The 13,304-nt window shown below is 41.6% G+C and overlaps 1 protein-coding gene across 1 annotated transcript in view; it reads left to right on the forward strand.

Moving 5' to 3' along the window:
- Positions 1 to 229: 229 nt before the first annotated feature.
- Positions 230 to 13,304, forward strand: part of SNX4 (sorting nexin 4) — a gene marked incomplete at its 3' end in the record, with an annotated part of 29,566 nt that continues 16,491 nt past the window's right edge. Inside the window, exons 1-5 of the mRNA XM_079539114.1 lie at positions 230 to 564; positions 1,521 to 1,636; positions 9,031 to 9,169; positions 9,246 to 9,395; positions 10,328 to 10,375. Coding sequence (XP_079395240.1) covers positions 466 to 564; positions 1,521 to 1,636; positions 9,031 to 9,169; positions 9,246 to 9,395; positions 10,328 to 10,375 — 552 coding nt within the window. The 5' untranslated portion in view covers positions 230 to 465. The remainder of the gene's footprint in view (positions 565 to 1,520; positions 1,637 to 9,030; positions 9,170 to 9,245; positions 9,396 to 10,327; positions 10,376 to 13,304) is intronic.

Raw genomic sequence — 13,304 nt, forward strand, 5'->3', positions numbered from 1 at the left:
GAACATGGGGCAGAGGTGAGAGTGAGCACAGCACAACAGAGTCCTTCGGTGCCTGTAAAGGAGTGACATAAAGGAGCAAGCGTGGAGAAATAACGGGCTGGTGAGCTTTAAAAAGAAAACAGCGAGCTGCCAAATGTGAACAAACATCTTGTGAGAAAGTTAGTAGCCAGTGAAGGAGACTCCGTAAAGCAAAGAGGCAGCTGTCCGGCAATGGAAGAGCACGGAAACGAGGGGGGTGAATCAGAAACCCCTCAGGAACGCGGTGCCCGGCCGGCCGGACGCTCCGGAGGTGCCTTTAGCGAACAGCGGAGGGCAGGAAGCCAACACCTTCCGGACGGACCGCCGCGCCCGGAGCAGGCCGGGCTGCTAGGCGCCCCACGCCCCGTGCCTTGCGGCCGGGCCCGCCGTGCCTGCCGGAGCGGCCTCGGCGCCTGCGCGCAGCGAGGAGCCGAGCCCCTTATCGCCATGGAGAGCGCCGAGGCCGAAGCGAGCGAGAGCCGCCCGGAGGAGGACGGCGCCGTGCCCGCCGGAGACCTCCCGCTCCCGGAGCAGCCGGCAGCCACGGTGAGGTGCGGAGGTTGGCGGAGCGGCCCGTCCCACCGCTTCTGGTCCGCCGGACCGGGCGCGGCCTACCCGCGGGGCCGAGCACCGGGCTTTCGTGAGCTGCGCCGCCCGGACGCGGCGCCGCTACGGCGGGGAGGGGCGCGGGGCTCGGCCGAGGGGCGTCCTGCGCTGCGGAAGGGGCTGCAGCCGGGAGCGGCTCTGCTCTACCGGTCCGGGGCTGTCCGCTCCGGGAACGCGGGTCCCCTCCTCCTCGGCTGGTGTTCGCGCTGTCTGCCCGCGGCCATAGCGCCGGATGCTGATAATTGTAATTAATATTTTTACTTATCAGGTTGCCCCCCTCCCTTCACGCATACACGCTCGGAGTTTCTCTCTCCCTGCTGGATTCAGTGGGAGGTCCCCGGAGCTCAGCCTTTCCAGGGGGTTGATGTGGTCCTACTGGTTTCTGCCTGACTGTGGGAGAAGATCCTTCTTGAGAGTTAAAAGCAAAGCACTGAAATCTCACTGTGTGCTCTTCTTCCTGTAAGAGGGGAGTAGTGCTGTGCCCCAGGTGTTTGGAGGAGGGATGTGCTGGTAGTAGGGAACTGATTTGTTAGGAAGTATGGGGCACTGTTGGTACTGTTAGTTGTTGTGTTTTTTTTTTTCTTTTTTCTTCTTTTATCTTATTTTTTTCTTTTTCTGGAGTTAAGCTGTTATGTGCAGGGGAAATGTTTGTTCTCTTCCTGGCTTTTGCTAACTTCTGGTCTCTGAAGCTATCTGCTTGTTGACTTTTTTTTTTTCCCCCCTGAAAGCAAGTTCTCTCTTTTCATGTTATGTGCCAGATTTACAAACGGATGTAGAATGAAATGCTGCTAAAAGATTTATCCTATTGTGGTAATGATCAAAGGGGAGGTAGGGTCGGCAGCCTTTGCTTTGTGCGGTGAATGTTACATGAATTTTCTTTTCCCTCCTCTGAAAAGATGGAAGACTGCTTAGCAAAGAAAATGGAAATCACCGTTTCAGAAGCAGAGAAACGGACTGGGAGAAATGCCATGAACATGCAAGAAACATATACTGCTTACCTCATTGAGACAAGGTGGGTGATGAGAACTCGCTCTCAGTAGGCTCAGATGTGCCATTCCAAACAGGCTTCCCCTCCCTCCCCCGTGAAAATATTCAGGAACAGTCGCTGAGAGGATTTAGTTGGTTTATGATTTGTTAAGTGATAACAACATACTCTGGAGGATCTTTTCCTGCAAAAACTTGGCATCTGATCTCCAATTCAATATTAATGCTGGTCTTGCTTAACTGTGCACTGTAATTCTTCATTTGAAGATAGATGGAAAAATGTGTGCTTGAAAGATATTGCTTTAACATGGTGTCAACAACTGTATGGCCTGGATAAATTTGCATGAGTATATATAGTGTTGTATGTGCAGCTTGTGTGTGAGAGAGGTTGTGCTTTGTGGTCTGAAGTAATGGTTGGACTTGTCTGGAATCACAAGGAAATAAAGGAGTCTCTTGACTTAGGTCATGTGGTCAAAATTTATGGCTCCACTCGTGTTTGAAGTGTGATTGGATCGAGCAGAAGTCCTGGTAAGTGTTCTAGGGTAAGGGTTAATTAACTGTTTCCTTCCTTTGTGTTAGCTTGAACTTTCACTGCAGAGCTCACTGCTTTTAATCTTCTCCTATTGGTAAGATTAGTAATGTGAGTATGTTTAGCACAGTTGATATCACAAGCGCAACTCTCAGTTTTAAGTACTGGGTAGCAAACAAAGCTTTGAAATGTCTTACTTAGGGCTCCTTCCCAGTCACAGGTGACTCCTGTTGTGTGGGGTCACGTTACTCAGCTGAAGCAAGGATATTAAGATCAGACTTTATTAGGAGTTTTGTCTCTAGCTTCTCCACGTTAGCAGTTCTAACCTTTGGGTCTTGCCTCAGGAGCGATGAGCTGTACTGATAAAAACCCTCTGAAACAAAGCAGTTACAGTTTTGAACTCTTCAGCCTGTGCAAAATGCAGCACTAACATGAGTCCTCCATTTGCTGGTTAAAAGTCTGCTTCATTTGTTTAACTGGTGAAGTGACACGCCAGTCAGGCTGTGAAGCAGATCTCCAGAGGTGTATTTAGTATGTTTTTCTTAATTTTATGAATAAAATCTAAATTAGAAGCAAGGTTTATTTTTCAAATATCACAGCTCTTTGAGAGCTGCTGAGATGTTTTAAAAATACTTCCACAGTGTATTGAAATTGAAAATCTTATCTTCTCACATAAGTAATCCTGTTTTTCCTTCAGTGTTGTTTCTCAATGAAAGGAAAATTGGCATCACTGTTGTCTAGCTGTGATGTGGAGGGTACTCTGGGGGCACCTCTGTGCAGCCCCAGAATACGCTGACTGCATCTCTCGATCATCCCTACATTAATCTCACCCCCACCAGTCTTTCCCACTGGTTCTTTCTCAGTGGCAAAAGTGTTTTGCTGCTCAGATTGCCTTCTTTCATTAAGATTTATTTCATTCTGTGGTCAGCAAATACTGAGACCAATTTCATGTTTGTCGCGTAACTATTGAAAATGTGGGTTTGTCACATCTCTAATAAAATAGGTTCTCTATTCCTTTTGCTGAGAAGGCAAAATTTCTTGCATAAATATAATTGCTGGCTATTAACTGTGCTTCCTGCTGAGCCTGTAGCTGTAGGTGGGCTTCACAGCAATTTGTCTGTGGGTAATAGGATATTTTGTAGCCAAGGAATAAAACTCAGTTTATAGTAATATAAAAGGAAGACCACTTAATAATAGTTGCATTACATTTATGTGAACTGGGGTTCCGCTGGTACTGCTATCTAGGATTTAATTTCAGTTTGAATTGAAGAGCTGTGTGCAGCTTGCTGAATAAGAGGCACAAGGTGGATGCAATTACAGCCACCATACATTTATTATAGAACAGGAGCTGAGTACCTAAACTTTTAACACGTTAGTTTCACTAGCTCTGATAAAACTTTTTACAGAATGTAGGTAATGATGTTGCTTTATTTTTCTTTTTGAAGTGAGAAGATTTACTGGCATTCTCACACTTTCATTTGCTTTTTCTTTTTTTTTGGTGTCATTACACCTCAGGATAGATTTTCTTTTTTTTTTTTTTCTTTTTTTTTCTTTTTTTTTTCCTAATGAGACAAAACAAACTTCCCTGCTGCAGACTGCAGAACCTCAGCCAATTCCAAGGGTCATGCTTCCTGAAAGCATCTCCTTCAGTGTTGGTTTACACCTTTCTGCATTAGCTTGGTGGATTTTTTTGGTGAGCTATTTCCGTTAAATTAGTCTTGAAGTCAGTTTCTTTCACAGCTTCTGTTAAACTGCACTGTTACTTAAAAATAACTCCGTTCTTACGCTCTCCCTGAGAGAACAGATGAACACTTCTACCTCTGTGCAAGATGGCATTAAGGAGAATGCACAACTTAATGATAAGAATTTGTAACTAAATGCTTTTCCTTGCAATGTGGGTGCTCAGCATGTCACTTGCTTCCTATAAGGGAAGAGGCAAGTATCCAGAACCTCATATATTCACAATTGCTTGCTTAGTGGAAATTCAGGCATCTGTGTCTCATGCCAGTTTCTTCTTGTAACCACAAGAACAGAGATTGTATAAAACTCAGAATTTGACTCCTGGTCTTTTTTTTTTTTTTTTTTTTTTTTTTTTTTTTTTTAGATTTAACTAGGATATAGAGCACCTCTAAAAGCTCTCTGTTGAACTGCAGTTCATTTTAATTATAGTCTGTATGGGGATGCCTTTCTTTCCTGTTATCCTTTAAAGTAAACAATCTCTACTGTAGTACCAGAGCATTTCCATTAAGCTAACTCTGCTTCCGTCCCTGCTGGCGTTTGGATCCCTAACCTCGTCCTCATGGTCCCAGTAATGAGGGTAATAACTATTTTTTTTTTAAAGGAAAAAGGAGCACAACTTCTTGCAGCCCAGTACTGACTGCACAAAAACTGCTCTGTGGGAAGAATGGACTTGGAAATCTGTAGCCAGCTAGATCAGGGTTCAGTGCTACCAGTGCTGCACTGTAGGACTTCAAGGATTTATCCTCTGTGGCGCTTTCTTTGAGTTCCTTTCTCAAAATCTCCTGTTCTGTGTTGGGTGAGGCTGGGAGCCCAGCATGTGCTTCCCAGGGGGAGCATGGAACAAATGTCCAAAGGGGTATAACAGCTCCTGATATAATGGCAAAAATACAGATCTTTTTCAGTCCTTCTCAGTCACGGAGAGTTGCTGGTGCCTTCAAAGAGTGTGTCAGGAAAAGCAGGAGACAATCAATTCAGTGTGAGCTTTAAGGAGGGAAGAGTCATTAGAGAAAGAGTCATGGAGAAAGATGGGAGAGCTGAAAACTGACTATCCAGCTGATTTTTTTAGTCAGTTGATATAATGAATCATTAACCTGCTTAATAGATGTGTATTTTAGTTAAATACAGTGTGCTGTTTAGCTGATGATTTTCACAGTGAGATGATGCCTTCTGACAACAGAACTGCCTCTCTGTCTTACAGCTCGACTGGTAACTTGAGGCAACCTACAGAGTATGGAGCTGATCTATAGCAATCATTTTTATGTTTGTTGAGAGGCTTAAATATGCAGACTGTTTCTAGATAGCTAATGGACAAAGCTTCCCACTGTTTCTAGATAGCTAATGGACAAAGCTTCCCAACTTTCTTAACTGATGTTCTTGTACGTAGAAGGTGAACCTTGTCTGCTGCAGGAGAGTGCAGGTGCTGCTCCTGGGACGTGGGGAGATTGGGGGGCTGAAAGCAGATGTGCTGCCTCTGCAGTTGGTGAGGTGCTTATAGGATTCATAAGGAAGCACACCAATATGTTCCCTTCTCTAATATTTTGCAGCCATTCCTCTTTTTATTACATGAAGAACTGTTTAATGGCTCATTTCAGATAATTAGTTTTAAATGGGAAGAAGTTATTTAGGTGGACTGAAGTTTTCGCATCGGCACTTTGAATTAAGGCAAATGAATGTGGCTTCTGGAGTAATGTAGTCTTCTAATCGCTTATGATAGCATCAGTTATGAGTGTAAAAGCTTTCAGGTTTTAGTTTTATCTTTTTTTTTTCTGCAGTCTCATTCAATGAATAACATGCATTGTTAAAATTGTACTTAGAGAGGAAACATATGGTTTTCCTGCCTGCAGACCGTACAAGTATTACGTTATGTTTTTAAAACCAAAACAAATTGAGAAGTTTGACAGAATGTCAACAAGTGATTATAATCTTAATTGAAACTGGTGTGCAGTACTTGAACTTAATGGTAGAGTTCATAACGTGGTCTAAAAAATTAGATGGTAATGAAGGTGTTAAGTGTAACGAGTACCTTTGTGGATTTCCCCTTCCTTTCTGGAGCAGGGTTCCAAGGACTGGCTGATGTTGTCTTGTTAGTTCTGGCAAGTATGAAGCTGATATAGCAGGTACTCTGGAAGCACAGTTGAGGCTCAAAATGGCCTGTCCTTATGGCTTCCAGTTCATAATTATCTATGCAAAACAGTCACGAAGCATTAAAGACAGAATTTGCACTGGAACATTGTCTTATCAGAAGGCCACGTTCTCTTACAATGACAATTTATTGATGGTGTATTGACCTGAACCACTGCAAACAATAAATGGACTGCTGCACTATTAAAATACACGATGGTCCTGCTGATGTATTTGAAGGATGGGAACCTGCAATGTAAGTGTGTTCCCTTCTAACATGAAATCCACGCTATAGATGTAGAGCACGTGCTTTTTATCAAACACACCTTGATCTATGAAGTTGCTTTCAAATTTATGAATAGATTCTTCTTGATTTCTGTTTGTTTTCTCTTATTTGTAGCAGAGCAGTTTTAGGTTTTTTTCCACACTTACGTTAAAATTGGTGATAATATGAGTCAAGCGCAGGAATGGGAAGTGTTAAGAAAAATACAGCTGTAAGGTTGTGAAGCCGACTTGGTGAAAATGAGGAGGAATGGTGAGGCAGAGTTGTATGAGTTAAGAGAGGTCAGTTATGGAAAACAAGTTACTGAACTTTATGCTTCTTATTTATACTGCACTTGTATTGGAAATGAGAGAGCTATACTGAGTTATGTAATTGCAAACGTGCACTAATAAAAATCTGGGTAGTTCTTTTTAATGTCTTTAGAAATTACATTTCTAAAAAAGTATATTTGAGAGTGATGTAGGAGTATCTGTACCAGATACTTTCAAGAAAAGTAATTTCCATTTCATTCTTCTCTGAGCTGACCTCCTTGATGCTGTAGGGACTCACAAGATAAGTCAGAAAGCGACAAGTGTTAGATTAGACTTGCATTGACTTGGGAGTTGTTTGGGTTTATAGGCTGAAGAGAGCAGCACCTCTGTCTGCCAGTGAGAATGAACCCTGTTGTCCTGGCCTGCAGTTTTATTTTCTTCATGTTAGTTTGTGCAGTGTGTTCTTAGCATCCACATCATCCTATGCTGTATTGATGGGGGGCAGCCTTGCTTAGGCATCAGAGATAATCCATGCAGAAGTTAGTGCTGTTGAAACCTGTGTTGCAAGCCAGAACAACTGAGTGATAGCTGCAGAAATGGGAGGTGAGAAGGATCCCTGATTCTTAAGTACTTTTATTTGTCTTGAATGGTCAAATTATTTACTAGGTCCTACTGGTAGTTTCTTCTCTAGGAATGTCAGGTTTGTGCCTTCAGCTTGCAGCCAAGCAACTAATCTGAGGCATGGTAACTTAATTCCCTTTCTGTTAAGATCTGCCTCCAGCTCAGCAACAGTACAGTTGCTAAACACCCACTTCACAGTAAACCAGAGAGTTTTGGAAATGCTTAAGCTGTGCAGTGTTCCAGTAGGGAGGAGTGCTGCACAGCCTGTCAGACCAGTGCTAAGCCTAGGCTCTCCAAAGCACTGTGCTTGCAGTTACAACTTAAGGTCAAAGCACTCTACAGTAAGGAAGTTCTTCCTACAGATGAGCTGTAGGATGTTTGCAGTGTGACTTGGTGGCTGTCAGCAGTGTGCTGGCTGTTTTTTGAAGTCAATCTCAAAGAGTATTCATCTGCAGCAGCCTGTGTTGAATTGTGGTTTTGTTTTTGTTTTAAATGAATGCATCCTTGTTCTTATTCTTTCTCCTCGTCTGTCTTCTTCCTACAGCTTCAGTTACCTGGGATAAACACAGTTAAGTATTGAATAGTATGTGTGCTCTTCTGATATATTTATAACATTACTCCATGAAGTTCTTATGAGTTCAAGAACTGCACAGGGTGAATGAGAAGCTGTGGCCACAAATTTAAATGCAGGAAATTCTATTTAAACCTAAGAAAAAAACTTCTTTAAGGACGTTCAAGCATGGGAATGGGCTGCTAGTGTGGCTGTAGAGTTGCTGCACTTGGAGATGCTCAAACCCAACTGGAAATGACTCCAAGCAACCTGTTTTTAGCAAGAGTTGGACTACAGACTTGCAGAGTTCCTTCCAGGTTCATATAATCTGTGATAATCTCACAGCAGAGTTAATACTGTTCCACGTAGGTTTCTGTCAGGGCTCGTACGTTGAGTAGTCACTTAATGTAAGAGCTAAGGTAGATGTAGACATCACTGGTTTCTGTTAAGGGCTGTGTCTGAAGTCTCTCTGTTTATTCTGGCATATGCTAACTGCCAAGAAGTGTTATCGTCCTGATGCTTGTTTTATGATATTGCAAAGAATTTGTGTTGCTTTAAATGTCTTGTATGAAGACTTTTAAAAATGGTTTTTATGTTACTTTTCAGTCCTATAAGATTCCATTTCTCCTTTTATAGTAACATACAATCCTTTAGTCCCTTGCTAGATGTTGTTGGCTTTAAGTGTTCAACAAAATGTTCAGATACATCAATTTTTGTACCTGCTCACCTTATCCTGACCTAGTTTATTAGACTATACATCCTTAGTCTTACTTATGGAAAGATACTATTCCAAACAAAAGATTGGATGTGACTTGAAATTTGTCACGTTTCTCAAAACAGAAAAAAAAACCTTAAGCATTTTTTTTAATTCTAAATTATACTTTTTAACTCTTCTGGCTATTGCACTGATACAACTTTTGTCTTTATAAGTGAAGACACTCCCAACGAATAGTGAATTCTTTCTTGTAATGCTTTGTTTCCTTTAGCTGCTCATGAAATGGTGTTGGCTTGAAGCCTAACAACTGTTCCAAGAGAAATATATCTAATTCTATAGTGATGTGAACTAAGCCACTTACATAACTAGACTGTGACCTACCTGTTTGCTTGTGGTGTGATGAAAATTCATTGACTTCTTCCTGTTCCTGGCACGTGCAGAAGTTGAATGCTATCAGGCAGATAGCAGAATTATTTTCTTTTAAATGAAGTGTGTAGACATGAAACTAGTGCTAAACTTGATCTTAATCTTTACTGAGCAACTGTTCTTAAGATCATCTCTACAACTGAGCTGATGGTAGCTTACTAATGTTCAAACTGTTTTATTTTTCAGAGCTGTTGAGTCCCAGAATGAGGGACAGTGCTCCCCAGTGGACTCCCTGTGGCGGCGTTACAGTGAATTTGAATTATTGAGGAATTATTTGTTAGTTACTTACCCACATATTGTTGTTCCACCTTTGCCAGAAAAAAGGGTAAGTAAGCTGTGACTGCAGCTTGCTTCATATTGTTTCTTATTTGTTTGCCATTAACACTCTTCTTTTTAAATAGGCTGACTTTGTTTGGCATAAACTATCAGCAGATAATATGGATCCAGACTTTGTGGAGAGAAGAAGAATTGGCCTGGAAAACTTCTTGTTACGTGTGGCTTCGCATCCTGTGCTTTGCCAAGACAAAATCTTTTATTCATTTTTGACACAGGTATGGTAAAATGATGTGCTTCCTAAATATGTATTTCTAGTGATTATTTCTTTAAGATAATATCCTTTCTTTCTCTTTCCTTCCATTGATCTTGAGCTTGTTCACGGTTTAGGGAAAGGATGGACAACATGAATACATTTGGGTGGAAAAGGCTTGTATGTGTAAAAGCATCTTAACGGCCTGTTGCAGTTGTACGGTTGGCTTTCTAATGCACCTTATGGTTTTATTCCAGTCTAGTTAGGAGGCTCCTAAGAGAGAATTCCCACCCCTTTAGAGCATCATACTGACAAGTTAGTGTGTGTTGGTTGGGAAAGCTTTCCTAGAACTAAACCTGAAATAGCATCTTGTATGGCTGCCAGCAGAGAGAGTACTAGCTTCCAATTTTCTTTTTGGAAGTTTCTTTAGCTTTCAGTTTTGAACTGTGATCCACTCCTGTGTAATCCCAACAGTTGTAATCTGGTTGTTAGCCAAAACGCTGCATTCCACACTTTTCAAATTTAGGAGTGTCTTTGTTCTGTGTTTTGATCAGAGATTCCCAAATAGCATCCCAAGTAGGTATGTCTGCACTAGCACAGCTTAATGTGCAAACAAACCTGAATGAGTAGCAATATGGAATTGGTGATGGAACAGCCATTACAGGTGAACAAGAGGACTGTGCATGCACTGTGAACAGATGACATCAGTCATTGCCTGTATGTTCTTGGTATGTGCTCTGCCTTAAGGTTTTGGGGCAGAGCTTAGCATGTAAGCAGAACATAACAGTATGTTATTAACTCATGTTCTTGAAATCAGGTGGAGAGGGTGGCTGAGGCAGGACTCAAGCTTACTGAGAACTCTTCTTTCAGCTCTGATACAGTTATGGTACAGAGAGTTGAGGAAGCAGTGGCATTCTTAATTCATTGTAACAGTACCTTCTTTTTCTGTATTTTTAGGAAGGTGGATGGAAAGAAATGGTGAATGAGACTGGATTTCAGTTAAAGGTAATTATTATAAATGTCTATCTTGTGACTGGGCTGCACACACTTCAGCATGCGCATTTTCAACTAGCTACGAAAGACTTTGATGTTAAAATGAGTTAAAGGCTTTTCTTAATGCTTACTTGTAACTGCAAGAAAAAAGTCACGCTCATAGCATGTAATGGGTAAGTCTTCAGTTGTCAGATTCTGTAGGAAGTTTAAAACTTATGATATTCAGTGCTCAGCCTTGTAATTTTGCTAGTAGTGGGAGCTGTCATCCTTAGAAGCTTTACAGCTAATGAACTTGAGATCATTGTAGCGCTTTTGTATGTTGATGCAAGCAGAGGAGTCTGAATTGTAGGACTTTGTGCTAAAAAGGACTAAAACAGGTGAATTTGGTGCACCTTATCTGTTTCACAGAATCATGTCTTATAGTAGTGCTATCCACATCGATAACAGTGAGTTGATGCTGGCCAGGATGTGAAACTAAGAATCTAACAGATTGCTGGGCTAAGCTTGGAAAAGTTACCATGTGGGGACAGATACTGAGCTTTTGTTCACTGTAATGTGGTCAAGCCATGAAATCACAGCTCTGTTTTTCCAAATAATTAGAGCTGAAGAAAATTACTAGTGCTCTTAACCTCAGTGTCCAAGGAACGTTGTTACCAGTACTTTGTGAGAATAAATTTCTCTTTTCATGGTAGGGCTTGCTTTTTGCTGGTATTCATAATGCAACAACTCTATTTTCCTGGTCCATAGACCTTTATTTCAGCTACAAGTTCAACCTTTTCAAACAAGTTCAGGAAGTTTGTACTGACTTATATGTTCAGGAGTGCACACTCTGGGAGAAAGGGAAAGAAAACTTGCGGCAGAGTGCTGAGAATACTTGCATGCTTGAAAACAAATTCTAAATCTAATGAAAGATGAGCTGAATCCCATTTTCCTGCTGGTTTGGATTTTGTATGTAGTTTTTCCTTTACAATTCTCCTTTCCTTAAAGAAAAGTAACTTTTTTGAAGAATTCTGGGGAAAAGCTGCTTTTCTTTATTCAACATTAAAGGGTAGATAAAGCTCTCATTGTCTGGTTATTTAGCATTATGCTAGAGGACAGATATGTGTAAAAAAAATGGCTCTCTGTACGTGCAGGACTACAGTCAGACCACTGGTTCTGGCACTTCTGCTCTCTCTGCTACTGATGCATTAAAGCAGGATGTGCATTTTGTCCCAAAGGGTTTGAACCAGGCCAACTTGACTTTAAATTAGGCATTAATGCAATGTAGTTGAGCATGTTATAGTTGAATGTTGATATTGGAGGCTTTGTTTATTCTGCCAACTGTGTCATTTAATCATGTCTTTCCCCCCTTCCCAGCCCCCAACACTTAATTTTGTTCTTCAGGGGATTTGTTACTTAGATCCATCCTTTAGGAATGAGAAAGCAGTTATTTCCCCCCACTCTTTAGTTTACTTACATGCTTATGGCGTTGCAGTAGGAATACACTATATGAAGCCTCTTTGATTGTACTTCATTTGGTAGAGAATTACCTCGAAAATGCTTGTAAGTAAAGTTTAAGACTGGACAGATGTTTTTCTGACTACATAACAGTGTGGTGCAAACGGTTGTGAGTGGTGTGTGGGAGTTACTATGCTGCTAACGGCAAGGAAATAATCCAACCTAGAATGTTGTGTGCTGGCAAGGTCTTGGTTCCTTCCTGACAGTGCTTTTATACTCGCTGCACTCTTCCTTCAGAGCATTTCATGGCTGTAGCAAAATGCAGAAACTTGCCATGTAACTGTAATATAGGGAGATGATTGTTTTCAAGAGTAAACCCACATATATGCTGTCCAAGAAGCCCAGGTGGCTTTGATGCTTGCCATTTGAACATAAACACGATGTTTGTGCAGTGGCTACCTACAGGGGGTGGCTTTAATTAACGGCAGAGTAACTAAGTGGTTTTTGAACTGCAAAAGGACATGTGAGAATGACACACGGGTGAATCTAAACTACCTGAAACCTGACTGAGACATATAATGACCTGTGGAGGTAGATCAGTAAAAGTGCAAGGGCATACAGGCCCTTGAAGTCCTCTAAATAAATACAAGGCTGGGCTGGGAGCTGGAGTTACTGCAGTATTCTGTGTTCTTTGTGCTTCTCAGTGCCACGACTGCCTTTCCTTTTCAGTGTATTAGTAGAGGAGTATTGGTTGGCAGTGACAATGAACTTGTTTTATTCCAGTGTCAATCACTCTTACAGGTTTCATTCATCTACATTTCGGTTTGTGGATGACTTTGTATTGCTTGTGGAAAGACAGACAGCTAAATTTAGCAAGCTGCTGTTCTGATACAGAACTATGGTGATGCAGAAGTTTTCCATCAGTAACTCTCACTCTAGTTGTTTTTTCCTAAACTTGGTTGCTTTCCTAAGTGTCTTCCAAATACGGAGGTGGTTCCAGGTGAAAGGATCTTGCACTAATGTTTAAATGCAGATATTTTCTGCTCAGGTCATTAGATGGGAGGAACCGTCTTGAGCAGGGCATATCTCTTCAGTGGACCTTCCACTATAAGTGGAACTTGCCATGAAGGGAGCACTTCCCTTCTTGGTCTGGGAGAATGCCATATTCCATTCTCTGTACGGTTCAAAACAGCTCTTTAAAATCTGCTTTGGCGAAACCAGTGCACAGAGTATTGCTGTGTCATTTACTAACAGTAACAACTTACTGCTAGCTGGTTGTGGTGCCAGTTAGAAGTGCTGTGTAGGAAATCTTGAACATCTCACAAGATAAATTCCTTATTGGACTTCCAGTGGAAAGAAGGATGTTGTGATCAGAAGTACACTTCGGCCCTTTTACTTATCCTCTGATTTTCGTGCAGTATAAATGAACCTTCTGTAAGCTGCACGTGGAATGCCCAAAAAGTTGTGATCTGGGACCTCTGTGGATGAGGCTGGGATGTCTCAT

Source organism: Tetrao urogallus (genome assembly GCF_951394365.1).
Source record: "Tetrao urogallus genome assembly, chromosome: 8".
Classification (NCBI taxonomy): domain Eukaryota; kingdom Metazoa; phylum Chordata; class Aves; order Galliformes; family Phasianidae; genus Tetrao; species Tetrao urogallus.